Source organism: Anopheles merus, chromosome 3L (genome assembly GCF_017562075.2).
Source record: "Anopheles merus strain MAF chromosome 3L, AmerM5.1, whole genome shotgun sequence".
NCBI lineage: Eukaryota > Metazoa > Arthropoda > Insecta > Diptera > Culicidae > Anopheles > Anopheles merus.
Window position 1 is genome coordinate 10,988,993 of NC_054085.1, and position 19,351 is coordinate 11,008,343.

Below are 19,351 nucleotides of genomic sequence, written 5' to 3' on the forward strand. Positions count from 1 at the left end.
TTTTTTGGGTGCAAAAACAAAAATGCTAAGATCACGCCAGACCAATGATCGAGATTTGTACAGCAATGGAGTACAACTATTGAACTTGTTTGTGGCTGCGTGGGGTGTGTGTTGACAGAATGATTGGAAGCTGATCTGGTGGTGGAATTCCACTCGGAGGGAAACAAACAGACAGTGGACCACCGAAACCTTTCCGTGAGAAGGATTGTTCTGGATTTTCTGAGCGTTTCGTAGTAAGTTTCGGAGCTCGTAGACATGGCTGAGTCATTCCTGGAACATCGTGGCATATTCGATCGAAAAGATAAGGTTGGGCAGCAACAACCTGGGGGAAAAAAACGGACATTGTTGTGGTAGACAATGGTCGTACATTCAACGGGCGGATAAACGTACAAGCTTATAAAAGAAAAGACTCTGTTGAACCAACTCTAACGTTCAAGAATATTGCTAGAGCACCTCCAGAGTTCGTGGAAAACTATTGCTGTTCAAAAACTAATATCTCAACTTGCTGATCAACCATCTTAATGGTCCTCTTAATATGCCCATGTAATATTCGTGAAGATCTTTACCACAATGTCTCAATTCTGTGTTCTATTTCCCCGAAAAATATTGAATATGGTGAAGTTAGCTAAAGCACTGATATGCTATACTTCCTATTTTGCACATCAATCGTCTTCTCGGTATTCCTCTCTACACCTCGGCGTCCCGTTTTAAGATAGTAAAAGAAATAACGCAAACGTCCATTGCAACGAATCTCCCACCAGTGAAAATCACGCCCCAAAACCAAGAGCTTCATCCTTCCCGCGACCGTGTGTGTCTGCTATGCAATTTGAGTGACAGTTCGTTACATTTCTCCTTCCACGCGGGAGCGTTGTGTCATCATCCCTGGTCCCGTTGGAAGGGTGAAAAGATAATAAAAGAAATAAACACAGACACACACACACACACTCATACACATACACACAGAGAGAAAAAGTTTGCTATTTTGTCAAGGATGTCGATTGTTTCCGACCGCTACCGGGATGGGGGACAAAAGGCCCATGCTGTCAACCACGCTGCTACGAACTGTCGCCAATACGGTGTTGTTCTTTCGTCAGTGCCTACTCCTCTCCCCCAACATTGTGTTTTTTTTTGTCAATCGAATCAATCGAACCAGCCGAAAGACACAATCGAGATGCACAGCCTCACAGGTTTGCGATAGGCGCATTATCATCGATAAGCGTTTGGAAAGAGTTTTGCGTGTGCGTTTTTTGCTTAAAGCTTCCCACTAGTTCCCTTTTTGCTTGCCCGCCCTGTTCGAGGCACGATGAGCTCAAGTGTCTTGTCTGGGACGAGTAGGGGCGTGGGAAAGAGGGGCAGGGGAGGAAGACGAGCTGTTTGATAGGGCGATGCTTTGTATAAATTAATCTTCAACCGCTGGCCGACCGTTCAGTGTGCGGCAGATAACCGGCTGGTGCAGGCACGGGTGCAGCTTCTTCGCCTAGGGCGTAACAATTCGGCGAGTAAGATCGCGCGTGTACGATCAGTTTCCAGCTAGTGTTTCAAATTGAGTTCCATTTTGAGATCAAATTTCTCGTCTTTTTTTCAAGAGCTTGTGTCCTTGAAGAAGCTCTGCCGTGTAGTGATCTCTCTCTCTCGCTTTCCGCCTAAGTGTGTATCAAGGTGAATTTCCCTCCGCTTAAGTGGATGGGAATAGTGATTCCTTACTCAATATCCACGTGACGAGCAGGCTTGAAAAAGGCTCCTCCAGGCCACCATTTTGCCACTGCCGGGACTGCTGTTGCGCTGCTGTTGTGTGAAAGTTATGTGCAAACCGACCACGGTCCTCGTTCCCTGCAGAACCAGACGTCTGGACGCATTGAGCCGTCACCAGTGCAGTGGAAGAACATTAGCGAGTAGTTCAGTGGGCGCTGAAAGGCCGTGAACAGCTTTTTGAGTTTTTGGGTGACCAAAAGTGACAAATTAAAAAGCGACCCAAGGTCTTTAAGAAGTCGTTGAAGACAGCGTGTGACATCTCTCTCTGTGAGGAAGGGTAAGTACATACTTGAGTACGTCTGTGACGGGGGAATGGAACTGACTTGAAAATTGAATCAAGAAAGAGGCTATGGAAAGCCGTTACCATGCAGCAGCTTTGCTTGGGTTATTTTAAAATCTTCCACTGGATTGTTTCCAGTGCTCGAACATTACAAACTGACCGTTGCAAAATTCGAACCCGAACAATTGACCGTAACATGCTTCGATGGATTTGAAATGATTAATAAAGTTCGAAGTGCTCCGTGCATGCATACAGCTGAAGAGCCCTGCTAGATATTCGGTACGGATATTTGCTTGCACTAAAGTGCTTCCATATTAATATTGGGTTTCCCAAGAGGATTTTTTGGTTGTATGTCTACCTCTGAAGCTTTGAGTTCATCGCACGATTTATTCGTATATTTCAAGTATCATTTGTTGCTCAATTTGTTTCGCAAACGATGGGAATACATCGTGCAGAACGATTTAAGAACATGTTAGAAGCGGTCAATGGGACTTACGAAATAAATAAATTATCAGGCTTAAAACATATTCTGGAGAAACAGCCACAACAGTATGGGGAAATTTCATAGTCCCCAGAATATTATTTTTGCAAAATTGCACCAACATCCCATTCATTCGTACTGCGCCTGCACTTGCAATAAAGAGCAGGATTTAAATGGGTCTTTTTGTTTTAAGTTTGAAGAGCTTTTGCTTTCAAGTGAAACTGTCTGTTTGTCTGCCTGCATGGAACAATGCTTTGGCTGCACCGGATGAAAGAAGGTTATAGAATATGATTTAAATTGAATTGCTGCTAGGGATTATGCGGACCTTTCTGCTCTGAAATATGTTCGGCTCATTGAAACTGACCAAAACCTCCTTTGAATTGGGGTACTATAGTAGGAATGGAGTATTGATTATAAGCCGTTGGATTGACTACAGGTAACTTCATAGTAATGATTTTTGTTGCAATAATGCATTTTCTATAGAAATTAGCATGAAATTGTAAAAATGGTCGCAGAAGACTTTGTACGTAAACTTGTTCCTTCTGCGAGTCAAATGAAAATATGTCAAAGAACACTAAACTTCTGTTACACTTTATGGCCCTTGAATTGTATGCTCTTGGTCGTTTTATATATTTGTTGCGTTTATTGAAAAGTTGCATTGAGATGCTTTTACTATGTTGTTAGTTAAATAATTTGAAATGCAAACAAATTTTGTCTCTTCATTGTAAAGAAAACTCACAGTAAAGAAATGAACTCACAGCTCTAAACAGCAGACAATCTTGGTTACGTACTCCTTTAAACCAAATACTCAAGCAATGATAAACTGGCACTGAAGTCTTCTCGTTTTTTATGGCTAGTAGTAAAAATGAGTGATCCATACATATGTCAAATGCAAAATAAATTGTCGGTTATGACTGATTAATGTATGCTTATGGTTGAAATCGCCAAATGAAATAAACATTATAACTCTATTTAATATATTACCGCCAGAATTGCGTAACATTTGAATTGCGCTAATATTTAAACTGACGCCTTTGGAACGCATCAACCAACTAAGTTGAGAAGAATACAGTCGCTACTGATCAAAAATGTTTTTTTATTGTTGTTGTTTTTTTCAATTATCGATTGACAAAAAAACTCATTAAAAAAGGACACCATTGTGTCTAGATTCTTAGATCTGTGTCTAGATTTTCGACACTACTGCCCCTTTTCTTATTAAATATAATAATTGGACTGTTAAAAGTACACTATCCTGTCATATGTCTGACCGTGGCCTTTCCCTTACCATCAGTAGGCCCAAATCAACCACTACGGAAGAATGTTGTGAGAACAGAAATATAAATATAAAAATATCCTAGTTTGATTATTAATTACTTTTGAGATCATTTTGTGCATTAAGACAAAGCTACTGGCAGAACACGTGTTCCCTCTCCTAGCGCCAATTTTTACCAGGAAACCCCGACTGGCCGAAGTGTTGTTTTCGTGTGTTTTGCTATAGAAACCGGTAATCAAATCCGACATCCAACAATCGGCTAATTAGCTAACCAATTAATACCAGTCTGGCCATTTTTCGAGGTGTAAACCGAAGTGTGTATCACTACAATGGCCGGTACGGTCGATTCGGGGCCCTCTACGTCAATGATGGATGTGTTCAATTGGAAAAATGCAACGTTTAAGCAAATTGTTTTTGCCATTGACACGAATGTTTTCATGTTTCACGGTCCAGACGGGTGCAGCAAGGTATCATAGGCATTAACGTGCACATACCCACACACACACACACACATACGCTGCTCCAGAACGTTCTGTTCGAGCACAGCATTATCCAGACTGGCAAGTATGCACAAATGGGCAAAAGGGGAAACATTATGCTTTCCGTGGCGTGCAAACATGCATACGGAATGTGTAGATGAGTGCGCACGAGAGCGGAGCGTTCTTGAGCGGTGGGAAAAATTGTACACCAAGCGCACCACAAGAAGCTGATTGAATTGAAAGGCAACTGCACAAAGTGTTCTGAAGTTTGTTTTTTACTTTTTTCGATTCAACCCACCCACTTCACCCAGAAGACGATAACAAGCGCTGTAAATGCCTTCTCGGTCTCTCGATATTTGGAGCAACAGGTGTAATACCCACTTGAGAGAGTGGGTAGTTTCGGAGGGGTGGTGTTGGGGGCAGAATCTCTTCTCTATTTGATGACATGGTTACGCCTCCGCCTCCTTTCCCTATTCGAAGCCAATTCAATCATCTTGAGCAGCTTGAGTTTGGTGTGTCTTAGTGTCCCAGGTTGTTGGCTTCCTTGTACACGCAACAAGCATAAGTGCGGGCTTATCGCTGTCGGCTACACGACAAGCAAGCAACCTTTTTTGCCATTCACCATAGGGTGGAGGATTTTGTCTGATGTTTTTAATTTGCGACAAAACACAACAAAAAATCCACCACTCATCATACCATTAGAAGCACTCAGCAAGAGGAATCCCGCTCTAATCTATTACACTCTTCATTTGCGCTAACTCCAACCGTACAATCGGTTGGCTCGTTAGTTCGCAAGGGAAAAATGGAATGGCAGATAAGCCACACGCTGAAGTGCCGAGCCGAAACCGATGACATAATGAGGCAAAGAATGTCCGCCGGCGATGTGTTTCCGAGCGATGCTTTACATTCCAGTGAGGAGAGATTTTTTTTGTTTGTTCTGGGTACGGGAAGAGCGCTCAACATTAATTGGATGCAAAAGACGCAAATGATACCCGTGCCATGACCTACGGTAAGCGTAGGTCGTTGATAAACAAGTGATGCTCTTGCCATTCCCAATTCTTTGTTTTTGCATCTACAATTTGCTTCCTGTGGCAATTTTGCATACTGTAGCGAAGAAGCTTCTTGGGTGAAAAATATTTCTTGGAATCGGCTAGATGTGGCAAATGAAAAAGTGGCTGCTAAAAGGGCAACTGAACATTTCTATTTCTCTGGCTGCCCATGCATATGCTAATGATGATTTGCAGCGCACCGGGTGCAGCAGCAGCAGCAGCAGTAGCGGAGACAGATTGAGAGAGACGCTTGTATGTTTAACATGAAGGATTTTTTTTGCTCTTTCGCATGAAGGAAAGATAAATTAATTATGATGTTTATGCTGTTAAGAATTATAGATGAAAGGGATCAGAGCTACTTTTAGCAATGCGCGCGAAATGTTAAACGTTACGCCTGGAGAGGCTTTTCCAGTTCCGCAGAAGCGCCAAGATGGCAGTTGTTTTAATTTGTTTCATCCTTTTTGACACCGTGCGTTACAATAAGCAGATTAAATGTGGCTTTTGAGTTTGTTTTTGTTTTGTTGTTTGAGTGGTTAAAAATATGCTGCATTTTGCGATTATTTTTTCAATTGTAGGGCTATATCTCGACTTTGTTTAAATGTCAATCTACTAATAAATCTATTGCCATGGGCAAGGTGCTGAGGTACAATGGGCGGAATAGCTAAAAGCACATCTACAGTGTAATATAATTCCAGTACTGTTCCATTAAACAAGGCAAAGGATCTAAGAAATCTCTGCCCGCAGAGTATCACTTTACACCATTTGAAGGGTTTTCATTAATGTTTAAATAGTTAATATTCCCTGAAATACTCATACTACTGCTGAGCATTGGTAGATTATACTGTATTTTAGATGTAAGCTTTGCTCCAATTCTGTTTATAAACCCCAATTTTTTACCAATTGGCATGTAAATATTGGTTTGAAACTTATCATTTATGCACCTACTCATATTCCAACATATAGGTTACAAAGTTAAATTAATATGTTGTTTCTGTATGAATAATATAATAAGTCCATTCGAACCTACAACGCATTTTCCGTGTTTCTGTGAGTGTAACTTAAAATGTGTTTGAATTCAAATTTAGCATTTCTTTCAATTTTGTTTAAATTTAGTTAAAACACTGTATTAACTTAAGCCTTACACTCACCTTATTATTGAAAGTTTTTCATAGTTCTGAAGTAAATTTCGGAAGCTATTGCGCGCAGGGACTGCACTTGAACTTCATTGCGGGCTGTGTGTTTGTTTGATTGCTTTCTGCCTTGTTTCTCCATATATGTGACAGCTTTCCATGTGACATGGAAATGAGTTCGTATGAAACCTAACAGCTATTAACAGGTTTAATTAACTAAAAGATAAGTACTTCTTACCACCAAACCAGTTTCCACCGTGAAGCACTTCACATCTTTCCTTATTCACGTCCTGACTAACTTCCACCTTCATGCTCGAACATGTGCAGCAGCCTAGCACAGTACAGCTCGCTTATAACGATATGTGAAATCTAACCAGGGGCAGAACTCCCTGTTCCACATAACACCAACATCAAGAGGAAGTTTCCAGTTTCGCCGGCTTTTCCATGCCAAACTTACCACTTAGCTAAGCTCTTGCACACTGGGCACAACCACAAAGCCGATAGGCGAACTTGTGTGCTCAGAAACAGATGGAGCTCTATGCACCCGAAATTCTCCGGTAAAAGTTGTAGCTGAGCTAATTGTCTTCTTCACACAAACCAATTGGACCAATGCTCAGACACAAGTTCTAGCCGACCATAAATGGAAGGAGCGCAAGACTGTAAAACAATCAGATTGTTCCTGATAATAAGAGTGGCCTGTGGAGTCTTTCAAGAGCAGCGGTAGGGCAGACAACTTTGACAGCGCGCGGTACAGCGCGGTAACTATGGAAACGATCCCTCAAACGCGTGCCATCCGTTTTTACGAGTGTGGGCAGAGCTGTCTACAAACAAAAAAAGTGCTCTAAAGATTAAAATAATTCTAGCATTGAAAAACAAACTCGCTGTATTCATTCAAATCAAAGAAGATTTATTTTTGTTTATTTAAAACCTTTTTTTGGTTTGGGAAGAACAGCATTTAATAACAATTTCCCATCGCAGGCACTCCCATCTAGTAGGCACCGGCTGCCGCTCGCGAAATGTGTGTCTGTATGGTTTGTTGATGTCTCACTGTCCTGCTGAGCCTGAAGTTTGTCAAAATATTTGTTACCTTTGCTTTGTGGAGAAAATGTGCTTTATTTTCTACTTCAAATTATTACACACTCAATAAACAGCAGCATGACAAGTGAGTACAAACTAATCGGAACCAATTCCGCTTCATTGCTATCGGCCGGTTTAATGTGTAAGCGGCGGAAAATTACCCAGACAGTAATCCGGAGCGAAAGGAAGCGATCCGTTTCGTCGAAGCAACATAGAACTAAGAACAGTCCCATGACTGTGTGGTAGCCGCATTCGGTCTGATAACAGTATCAAACGGGATGCATTTTTTGTTGCTGTTTTCGAAAGCGAGGAACTTCGTTAAACAAAAAACTCGTCGTGCTTTAAACGACGATCTCGATTAGATGGGTTTGAACCATTGGTTACCACCAGTTTCGGTTAGCGGTAACAAATGTCACGTTTAGTTAGCGTTCGTTGTCCGAGCAGTATTACGGTTGTTTTGTTTCAGTCCCAGTAGAGCCATTTTTAAAACACTTTTAAATATAGTTGCAGTTTACTAATCTCACCTTTAAGCACTGTTTTTTCGCGTATGCGGATGCGTCTCCAAGCATGAACGGTTATGGTAGTGGGGCTTTATCGCTAATCTTACATTTCAGTAACTCATCTGCCCACTCAATCTTTCTCGTTTGCAGAAACAGATCCGAGCGCAGGTTCGTCGACACAGCCGGGCACGAGCAAGGCAGGCAGCTCCAAAAAGCACAATCACAGCCTCTCGCTACAGACCAGCCTCACGATGGTGGCCGGAGCAGGCGGCAGCAACTTCCACTCCGAGTTCCGGAACGATCCGGTCGTGAAGGAGATGCGCCAGATACGGGAGGAGAATGCACGGCGCCAGAAGCACGACTACTCGCACGTATTTCGGTAGGTATCAGAGACACACTTACGCATTTCTGTAAGATACGGCAGCACAACTCTGGAGTTCATTGTCACTCTCTCTTTCTCCTTCGCAAACAGCAACAAATCCCGGTTCGATTTCATTAGAATCTCAGCAGTGATCATGGGCATGGAGTTTGTCTACTCGGCCGAGACGGCCTTCGTCTCACCGATCCTGCTCAGCATCGGCATCGAGCATCAGCTCATGACCATGGTGTGGGGTATCTCGCCCCTGATCGGCTTCTTCCTATCGCCCGTTATCGGTTCCGTCAGCGATCGGTGCCGCTCGAGGTTTGGGCGCCGCCGGCCGGTACTGTTTGCGCTCGGCGTCGGTTTGATAACGGGCTGCATATTGGTACCGTACGGCCGGAACATTGGCGCGTGGTTTGGAGATTTGGGCGAATATGTGGACGATCCGGCCAATACGATCAATGGGGCGGCCGCCCTGATCGACATTAACGGGACGGTCGTGTCGGATGCGCTACGGTCGTACAATTTCTACCGCATCGAGGAGCAGATAGCGGAGCACCGGACCGACTACCGGTGGGCGATCGTGATCACCATCATCGGCACGATCCTGACTGACTTTAATGCGGACAACTGTATGACACCGTCGCGTGCGTTCCTGCTGGATGTGTCGCTGCCAGGTAAGATCTACTTGTGAGGAAGCCTTGTGGAGAGTTCCAGTGCTAAAGCAAAGCGTCTTCTTACAGAGGATCATGGTCGTGCATGCAGTACCTTCTCCATTCTGGCCGGTCTCGGTGGCTCGATCGGGTATGCAATGGGAGGAGTCAACTGGGACGAAACGTCGTTCGGCGAGTTCCTCGGCGGCAGTATCAAAACCGTCTTCACGCTCGTAGTCATCATCTTCACCATCTGCCTCACGATCAGCTTGACGAGCTTCCGGGAGATCCCGCTGCCACTGCTCGAGTCGGACGATCTGCTGCGGCCCCTGACGGAGGCAGCGATCAAGAAGGAGAAGGCACGCCGCCAGAACCAAATTTTCGTGGTGAAAGACGTGAGCAAAGCGCTGACGGCACAGCTGCAGTCGATCCAGTCGCCGCAGGATGCCGTACCGCAGAAGATCAACAACGCGCTGGTCGACGTGGAGCGGGCTCCACGTGGAAAGGATGAGGTCGAGTTGGTGGAGGAGGAGGACGAGAACGTGCAGATGGGCCCGATGGACTTTATCAAGAGCATCGTCATGATGCCGAAATCGATTGCCGTGCTGTGTCTGACGAATCTGTTCTGCTGGATGAGCCATCTGAGTTACGCGCTGTACTTTACCGACTTTGTCGGGGAGGAGGTGTTTAAGGGCAATCCGGCGGCACCGTCCAACTCGGATGAGTACAAGCTGTTCCTGGAGGGCGTTCGGTACGCTTGCTTCGGGATGGCCATCTATTCGATCTCCTGCTCGACCTGCTCGTTCACGATCGAGAAGTTGATTAAGGTGCTGCGGGCGAGGACGGTGTACTGTGGGGGACTGATTCTGGACGCGATCGGTATGGCGTGTATGGCGTTCTTCCCAAACAAGGTGACGGTGTACGTGCTGAGTGCGACGGGCGGCATTGTGTACGCGCTGCTGTTCACCATGCCGTTCCTGCTGCTCGGACAATATCACGCGAAAGGCACGGTAGGTCCTGCTGGATATCTCAATCGATACCCAAGGTTCGATAGATGCCCTCAACCTAATCTTTTTCGACTGTTTTTTTTTTGTTTCTTCAACAGTTTAAGGTTGCGAAACCGGGCGCGGAAGTGACACAGGAGCGCAAGCGCGGTCTCGCAACGGACATTGCCGTCGTCGGCGGCATGATCTTCGTGGCGCAGATCATTGTCGCGCTCGGTATGGGATCACTCATCTCCGCCTTCGGCACGACCTCCGTCGTCGTGTTCAATGCCAGCATCTGCAGCCTGATAGCCTCAATCTGTGCCTCGCAGGTCGTTTACATGGACCTGTAGGTCCTTAGCACGCCTTTGCGTTGTGATACCAACCGTGGAGGGGTTATTGCCTACTGACTACTTCTGTCTGCCCGAAAGCGAGCTACTTTAGCACCTTATTTAAATCGTGTACAAGGTTCTGGAGGTACTGGACGGGGTTTTGGGAATGGCTGAGTTCGAGAGAGGCTGATACTGCTTACTGTTTAGCGTGTGTTTGTTCAGCACTTATACAATTTACAAAATAAAAACTCTCCCCTTTCCAGCCCGCCATCGCTCCTTTACCAGTGCACTTTTGCATGTTGTTCCTGGCCTGAATGAAGAGGTGTTTGCGAAGTTTGTGGTCTATGATACTGTATTTATTAATGCGATGCTTACGATTTGTGAAATAAAAACCTAATTTTAAACTACTATTAAATCATTGCCTTGACTGGTTCATTGTTCTTACAGAAAAGAAACTCAGCAACACTGAATTTAAGATTATCAAAACAGAACAAATGGTAGATTGCTCCTAATATTAGGGCCTTTAATTTACGTTTATCTTCAAACTCATTCCCCCAGTCATTAGCTGAAAGTGATTCAATGTTCCTCTAATTGTCCCGTGGGAAATTTGAAATAATCACAGAGGTACGGAACTTTAATCCAGAGTCCCTACGACGATGTCATGGGCTGTCTCAGTTATTCTTCTTCTTCTATTTGACGTAACGACCTACGCGATCATTTTTTATTGTTTGTGCCGGCCCATATAGGCTTTCGAGACTTATTCCGTACCAGGCAGCCGGATAAAAGTCAGTCCTTGCTACGGAAGGACAGTCCATTCTAGGATTGAACCTACGACTCCCACCTTACTCGTCAGGTCATTCAAGTCTGTATCTTGGTGTGTTTTCCTTTGAAAGAACAAAGGTTGATTTGTTCTTGTTCTTAATTTTCGGATCAGTTTTTTTCCAAAACCGAAATAATGTAATTTTCGAAGTGGGTACTTCCCGTTATACCAATTGAAAGCTCTTCCAACGGGAACAGTAAAACTTAATCCACTTGTCGACCAACGACCCTAACATCGAAATAATGTAAATGCGCCTAAATGTAGACATCGCAAGATTAGCCATTTCACCAGCCACTGATAAGCAGTGACGCACAGAGCAACTGGCACAAACTCATATCCACCGGCCAACGGGAGGGTGAAATGGGTGTGACGAAAATAGCTGACATATACACCGTGCATTATCTTTGCATGTTACTTAATAGAAGCACCATGATAAACTGCCTTTGTTCCAACCGACCAAACATTCTGTCGGATAAATCTCGTCTCGGGACGTAATGCCCGGAAAAGTACTACAACCCACCATCAATGGTGTTTTGTTGCGTTATCTTGCTCGGAACGGAGTGCTAGCAGATCTGCTAAACAAACAGTGCTCGACGTGACCCGTGAGCTATCTTAATATCCCGGATACTACAGCCCCAAAGAAACTGGAGCACAAAAGACCCGTGCGACCTTCCATTCCCCCCTGGAGAAAATCGTTAATTCCATCAACATGAATCTCTACGGCGCGTGGTGTCTTATTGAACTCGCACTGAACTAATATTCCACGTCACAGCCACACACACGCGCGATCATCGCATCGATCTGTAGCAAAGGCACGGCGATGATTGAGCAGAGTTTGCAGATTCGGGTCCCCGATAACAGCAGATGCTTCTAGTCAGCTCGTACCAGCTGTTATGGCCCCTCTCCCCATGGCCATCGCAGTAGGATTAACATCTTTCGGTCGCCCACCCCCTTCGATGTCATGTACCGTACCCGTCGATGTGAATGATTCAACGACGGCCGGTACTCTATCGACATTACCTGCCCGAGGTGGCTTTCAGTAGTAGCTTGCCGCCCGATCGATTAGCTTCCCCCAGGGTTTTGTGCGCGGTGGTTTTTCGTTGGCAGTGATTTAGGCCTCCGGCTCTGTACACACACTCATGCTGGTGACGCCTGTGTTTGTTGTTATTGGTGGCGTTTAGTGCAACAAACCACACCGCACGCTCTCTCTCTCTCTCTCTCGCTATCGCTCTCTATCCGGGCTTATCGGGACGAGGGGGAGGCTCAGGCATTTTTATCAGCGCTCAGCCGGCCCATCTATCTACCCATCAAGCGGCGCGACACAAAACTGGCGCACGGTGGCGAAGGGTGACGCAATCGGCGCGCACACCCGCACACCGGCGGAGGCGGGTGGGGGAGGCGATCAGAAGCGCGCGCGCACAGCCTCCGCCCCGGACATCATGTACCGGGAGATAAAGAGCATCTACAACTGGCTCGCGTCCGCCGCGATCAGTGGCACGCAAACGCTGACCGATTCCAGACGCCCGATCATACGCGCACTGCAGTGCAGCAGACGGCAGCGGAGTTTTTCCAGCAGCAGCGGCGGCACAGCAGACCTCACGATGGTAAAGACGGGCCCGGGCGGTGGCCCTTCGGCCGCTTCCGGCCGGGTTGTGCTGGCACGCCGAAAATCGCTGGCACAGAAAGACCCACTGGTGGAGGAGTTGCGCAAGGCGCGGGAAGAGAATGCACGCCAGCAGCAGTACGATTACTCGCACGTGTTCAGGTACGAGGGTCACTGGGTGGGTGGAGGTAGGATCATGCAGATCAGTGAGATGATTAGGGAGCCATGCAAGTGAGTGCAGTGACGTTATGATCGAGCGAGCGTGGTGGTGATATATCGGCGCGAGAGAAGGAAGCGAACGTGAAGCGATCATTCAATGACGCGTACTTGACAGGGAGCGATTTGAATAATGCGTCGCGTGGCGCGTGAGTGAACTGTGCTCGAATGTGATTTACTGAGGAAATAATTGATCGATAGTGATCTTCGGGCGAAGATGGCGATCTAAGGTGCGTCGGCTAAGTGAATACAGTGACTTCAGTGCTTCTAGTGGGAAAAAAATCAAACTAACGACCTTCAACTATCACACCTCTTGAATGTTTACTGTGATCCTAAGAGGAAAAAATAACCCTTGACAGTGTTATCTGTGCGCATTGAAAAAAAAAAAGATGCAACAGTGAGATCTGATAAAGATACTCCAAACCCTTATCAGTTGACACGCTTTCAGGTTCATATCGGTTTATCTCGATGGACGTAATAAGACACCCAGCGAAGATCACACCTTTGTAGTACTCGCACTCCATTGAAGCCTTTCCATTGATTCCATGCTTGTTGTTTCCTTCCTTGGCAGAAAAAAGACACTGCTCGACTTCGTCCGCCTGTCGTTCGTGATCATGGGCATCGAGATCGTGTACTCGGCGGAAACCGCCTTCGTTACACCGATACTGCTCGGCATCGGCATCGAGCATCAGCTGATGACGATCGTTTGGGGCATCTCGCCCCTGATCGGTTTCATCGTTTCGCCCTTCCTCGGCACGTTTAGCGACCGGTGCCGCTCGAGGTTTGGCCGCCGTCGCCCCCTGTTGGTGGTGCTCGGGATGGGCCTTGTGCTGGGTAAGTGTAAACTGTCCGTTACGATAGATCGCGTGCCACGGGAACGAACGCGTTTTGTGTGCTCAGCACGGTTTTGTGTGTTCAGTTGGCAGAGACAGAGAAACTGAGAGTGAACTACTTCCAAGAAGATATAATCAGGGCAATACTACACTTAAATATTTTGTTCGAAATAGTTGTCAACAGTAAATGTGAAATAGTGCTGCGCATTTTTTTTTTGCACAACGCAACAGAACGAAGCGTTAGAATATCATTTGCCTGTACGCGCATGACGTGATGCTTGTTCATCTCAATGGTTTTGTGCACGCAACTCAATTTGTTTTATCATTCCATCGCTTGCTCTGTGTGCCCCTGCCATTACACAGACGAAGCGTTTCAACAGCAGCAAATAGGGGCAACCGATTTAACCGCTGTCTAGACTGGCTCGATGACGCCGCGGCAAAGGTAATGGGGCCTCCCCAATGGCTTATCAAACCGTGGCACCACGGCTTTGGATATCGATTAAAAAGCGGTGCTAACATATGTAACATTTTGGAGGGTTCGCCAATGACCTTCAGTGTGTCGGCTTACCGGCAAGTGAACGATCCAAAATGACTCAATCGGCTTATCAAAACGGCGAACCATTTATTAAGCGACTTATCGCACAAAGTGCTTTGATTTAATTTAACTTGGCTCTTGATTTTTTTTTCAAATGCCAATCGTTCAATTCCCAATTATTGAACGTTGACTTGTTTGTTGTCATCGGTCGCCCCGGACCGATGACAACCGATGCATCGTTGCGCGATGACTTTTCTTCCCTCGCACCGGGTACAGCTAGTGACCACCGTATGAGCAAAACTGATAATCGGTAATCTGCTGCTGTACTGTTAAACAATTTTGCGCTCCGAACGCCGTTGCGAGCCGTTGTTTTGCGTTGACCTCAGACGGTGAGCGTGCAGTCTGCGGCCCGGGCATGCCGGGTGCAATCATCATCGTCGTTTCTAGTTTGTTGTTTGTTTTTGTTTTGCGCGACGTGCCCATGCAGTGCGAGGAGAGGAACGGCGTGAATCAGTGCAATGCACAAAGCGGTTTGCATTAAATAACGTTTAATGCAGTTATGTTTTTACTTTGCCTTTTTCGCTGGAATGGTTCAATTAAAACATTTATTTTATTGCAAGAAATATTAAAAGTTTGTTGGGGTACAAGCGATGAGATGGTAGGTTAAGTGAATCATTGCATTCGGTTTAACGTGAAAATTAAACAATTGAAAATAGTACAATTCAATCAACATGGAAATTAAAGAGTATTAAGTTTATGTTTAATATTCAATAATTAAAAAAATAAAACCGAAAAACCTTTAAACAAACGCTGATAAGATGGAAATAAGATAAAAATATTATTCAGTTGTTAGCTGTTCTAGGGTCTAAAATGATAAACAAATATATATATAACATTAAATGAGATAAAACAAAACGAACATTTAAGCTTGGATGTGAAAGTCAACTTAAATTCCAGCTCAATTTAAAAAAATAAATTTAAATAAAAAATAATTATTTTTCCTTCCACTATTAATTTATCAAATTTTTTAGAGTATTTTAGGTGCGAAACGTGTGTTTTCACTCCATCTTTTTTTATATATTAATAATCCTTATATGATGCAAATGTTTGCAATACAGCAAATACACGTGCTGGTTAACCTTCGTTTCTATGACCAAAAATGCACTCTCATCATTATGGCCTACCCGTGTAATACATTTTATAAGGGAATTTGTATTTTTATTTGTGATTTTTTTTTAAACTTATTTCATGTAGCTAAAACAATATTATTTTTTTCTATGTCATAGGTTAATATTGTCTGGCTTTTAGTTACGTAAATTTAATGCACATTAAATAGTTCAACTGACACTAATAGACCGCCATGTCGTCGCGACTGTCGGGGCAATAATTTCAATTTATATGACTTTAGAAGAATATTTCGAGTTAGAAAACATTTGGAAAACATTCTATAAATATTAGTACATGTATTGCTATACATATCATTACAAAATTTACGACTAAACCGAAACCAAAATCTGTTATTGTATGTATTACATTCACGGGTAGGAAGATATAGAAGTAAGGGGTAAAATTTGATTTTATTTTTTAAAGTACATTGAAAAAAAAAAGAAACATTCTGTATTTTTACTAGCGTTTCAAAACATGTTTTTCTAGACATTCTGAAAATTTTGAATCGATTCGATTATCCAATAAAAATGTAAAATAATAAGAATGAGCAAAACATAGCCGGGTGGTTACAGAAATGAAGGTTAAATGTGATTTCTTTTCGCTCTTTTAAGCAAATTGTTGTACAAAGTGTTTTACTTTATAGTGGAAATCATAAATTTGTCATTGAAAATTATTTGGTCTAAAATTATTTTAATAATATGAGTTTAGAAGTATTATAGCAATTGAACTTTCACAATGAAATTTCTCATATATTTGCTTTAATATTTTGCCACAAAATAAACACTAAACAGCACAATGCACAATGTGGTTTTAACAAGATTGTTAAAGAAAATCAATGAAAAAGCAATAAATACATGACACAAAAACAAAATATTGAGCACAGTAACATTGAGCTGTAAGCAAAAAGGCTTTCATAGTTGTACAAAACAAAAACTATAGATAAGTTATCAGGTATCAGCCATAGAAAGTTGTAATAAATTGAGAACAAATCTTATACAATTGCTTTAAAAATTACTCCATCCATACATGCCACGTTTCAGCTGAGCATACATCGGTTGAGATAAGCAATATTCTATCCGAACCGAACTCTAAAGTAATTTTTTTGCATCATACGCACATCTGCTTTGGCACTTGTTTAATTACCTGGCAGGGAAGACATTGAAGGCCGATTAAACATTAGTGAAAATAAGTAAAGTCACTACTTGTAGGCAGGATCAACACGTTGAAGGAAAAGCGTAAAAGGCGCTTCAATGTAAAAAAAGCAACTTTGAATGACTTTCGAATAAGTTCGCTCGTAGTCAAAGTTCCAACTCTATTACAGGATGCCTGCTGCTCCCGTTCGGTGAAACGATCGGACACTGGCTGGGCGATACAGGAGAGTCCGTAAAGCCGATCATAAACAACACCGTCACTATCGGGGGTAATTTCAACCCCTACGGCAGCGGCACAGCTTCAACAGCTCACTACAAATGGGCCATAGTGGTCACGATACTGGGCACAATCTTGCTCGACTTTTGTGCCGACTCTTCGCAAGCACCCTCGATGGCCTACCTGCTGGACGTGAGTCTTCCCGGTGAGTTCTGCCAGCCACCAGTGCTATTGCAAATGCAAATATTAACACAACATTTTACTCACCTTGCAGACGACCACGGACAGGCCTGCAGCACGTATTCGCTGCTCTCCGGCGTTGGCGGCTGCATCGGGTACCTTATCGGTGCGATCGATTGGAATGGCACGATGCTGGGCGAGCTGCTCGGTGGCAACATTAACACCGTCTTCATTCTCGTGACGGTCATATTTGTGCTGTGTCTCGCCGTGACCGTGGGCAGCTTTCGGGAGATTCCACTACCGCTGATGGAACGGGACGAGCTGCTGCAACCGCTCACAGAGCGTGCCGTAACGGAGCAGCGACAGCGCACCACGGTTGAGAAGGGTCTCCGCCCCATGAAAGACATTGCCGACGCGCTGTTGCTCGAGCTCGAAGGAGACGACAGCGAACCTTCGGACCGAACCGCTTTGCTGAGCTATTCCGAGAAGGAACCACTGATGGGTGACTTCCTTCAGGAGAAGCCAAAGAGCTCCGCCAAAGAGTTCCTACGCATCACCTTCCGGATACCAGCCACCCTCGCGGTGCTCTGCGTGACGAATCTGTTCTGCTGGATGAGCCACATCAGCTACTCGCTGTACTTTACCGACTTTGTGGGCGAGAAGGTGTTCGGTGGCGATCCGATGGCCCACTCCGATTCGGACGAGTACGCGCTGTACATCGAGGGCGTCCGGTACGGGTGCTTCGGGATGGCCATCTACTCGATCGCCTGCTCGACGTACTCGTGCACGATCGAGCGGCTGATCCGGGTTTTTCGGGCGCGCAACGTGTACAGCGGTGGGCTGCTGATCGACTTTGTCGGCATGCTGCTGATGGCCATGTTCCCGAGCAAGGTGACGGTGTACGTGTTCAGTGTGACGGGCGGGATTGTCGGAGCGCTGCTCTTCACCATGCCGTACATCATACTGGCGAAGTATCACGCGAAAGGATTGGTACGTTGCTCTGTGTGTGCACGCTTTGTGCGCTATTAAAATACGGCACTTTACATGACACTTTCATTGCAGCTCGACACGTGCGACAAAACGAACTCGATGCAGCCCCGCCGTGGCCTGGCGTCGGACATTTCCATCATCGGCAGCATGCTGTTCGTGGCGCAAATCATTCTCTCGCTTACGATGGGCCCGCTGGTGACGCTCACCGGGACGACCGCGTCCGTCATCTACACGGCGAGCGTGTGCAGCCTGGTGGCGTCACTGTGCGCCACCCAGATCCAGTATCTGGATCTGTAGAGCCGAGAGGGGGGAACACACACACAATTTAAAAGTGCATTTACGTGTGCAAGGTACACGGGTTGTGATACTGAATCGAGGGGTTGTTGCTGTTACTGAGCGAGCATAAGCGTAAGCGTTAGCCATAAAGAATCGATTATAATGCTAGTGAGAAAGAGAGAGGAGAAGGAGGAAGGGAAACAATCAGTAACATTACGAAATGAGCAGAAGGATACAGGAAAACACTTTCACACTAACTCAAAAGGACCTCAATACATTGTAAGCGTTAAATAGATGAATAAACGGCATTCACTTAACAATTTTAACATTGTAATGTAGCAGAAAGTATCCAAAGCATGCAAAGCTTGCAATAAACTGTTATTTTTGTATATGAATGGCCATTTTTTGGTATTTTTAATAACATCGTCCTTGCCAAAATGCAAAATTGAAGAAATAAATGAAATATTTCACTCGCACGCACTGGTGAAATGTTTCACTCAGTAAGAGCTACGGCGAATTGCATACCTTTAGGCGCATAAAGGCGTACAGGTTGATTGAATTTTTGTAAAATCTTAGCAATTACACTTTCTTCTTGTAATGTTGTTGTTGTTTCAAATATTGTTATGGAAAAAGAAGAAATAAATAATCACTGCACTTTCAAACAATGTATGTACAAGTTATTTTTTTATACCAAAACATGACACATAGTCCTGCGATGCGGATTTAAACCGCGGGAAATGCTTTTACCATTGTAAAACACTTCACATGTTTATTGCTCGCTCTCCCCTCTCCCCTCCTGTTGTTGTGATTATACCGTCGTAAAGCTCTGCTAGGGTCGTCGAAAAAATATTTCGGCACCGTTCACGGCGGTGCTATCAGCTTTCGATTAGCGAAAACATTGGCCATATAATCGTATGGGGAACGGAGCTTTGCCAATCGCGGTGCTAGATTGCAATAAATTGCGACCTATCGGGAAGGGGCGAGTGTGAATCGGCACCATGCGTGTGTGTGTG

At 44.7% G+C, this 19,351-nt stretch overlaps 2 protein-coding genes across 4 annotated transcripts; both read left to right on the top strand.

Annotated features, from left to right (window-relative positions):
• Nucleotides 1–1,429: 1,429 nt before the first annotated feature.
• Nucleotides 1,430–10,765, top strand: LOC121599484 (proton-associated sugar transporter A-like). Of its 3 annotated transcripts, none has more exons than XM_041927322.1 (5): nucleotides 1,430–2,029; nucleotides 8,172–8,400; nucleotides 8,494–9,059; nucleotides 9,126–10,045; nucleotides 10,141–10,765. In XM_041927322.1, exons 2-5 carry the CDS (start codon nucleotides 8,273–8,275, stop codon nucleotides 10,369–10,371), a joined length of 1,845 nt encoding a protein of 614 aa, XP_041783256.1. In that variant the 5' UTR covers nucleotides 1,430–2,029; nucleotides 8,172–8,272; the 3' UTR covers nucleotides 10,372–10,765. The 3 variants fall into 3 exon arrangements, with proteins under 3 accessions (XP_041783256.1, XP_041783255.1, XP_041783254.1); XM_041927321.1 differs by lacking the exon at nucleotides 1,430–2,029 and adding an exon at nucleotides 7,438–7,606; XM_041927320.1 differs by lacking the exon at nucleotides 1,430–2,029 and adding an exon at nucleotides 8,003–8,101.
• A 1,436-nt stretch (nucleotides 10,766–12,201) lies between these two features.
• On the top strand, nucleotides 12,202–18,727 carry LOC121599823 (proton-associated sugar transporter A-like). The gene is made up of 5 exons (XM_041927910.1): nucleotides 12,202–12,935; nucleotides 13,561–13,823; nucleotides 16,846–17,097; nucleotides 17,167–18,062; nucleotides 18,135–18,727. The coding sequence occupies exons 1-5, from the start codon at nucleotides 12,610–12,612 to the stop codon at nucleotides 18,357–18,359; spliced, it is 1,962 nt and encodes a 653-aa protein (XP_041783844.1). The 5' UTR covers nucleotides 12,202–12,609; the 3' UTR covers nucleotides 18,360–18,727.
• Nucleotides 18,728–19,351: the final 624 nt, after the last annotated feature.

Excerpts from the sequence above, each read along its gene's own strand:
- LOC121599823 (XM_041927910.1), top strand. The coding sequence starts at position 12,610 with ATGTACCGGGAGATAAAGAGCATCTACAACTGGCTCGCGTCCGCCGCG. Across the intron at positions 13,824-16,845 it reads CGGGATGGGCCTTGTGCTGG|GATGCCTGCTGCTCCCGTTC; the intron begins GTAAGTGTAAAC and ends ACTCTATTACAG. Across the intron at positions 18,063-18,134 it reads AGTATCACGCGAAAGGATTG|CTCGACACGTGCGACAAAAC; the intron begins GTACGTTGCTCT and ends CTTTCATTGCAG.
- LOC121599484 (XM_041927320.1), top strand. Across the intron at positions 9,060-9,125 it reads GCTGGATGTGTCGCTGCCAG|AGGATCATGGTCGTGCATGC; the intron begins GTAAGATCTACT and ends GTCTTCTTACAG. Across the intron at positions 10,046-10,140 it reads AATATCACGCGAAAGGCACG|TTTAAGGTTGCGAAACCGGG; the intron begins GTAGGTCCTGCT and ends TTTCTTCAACAG.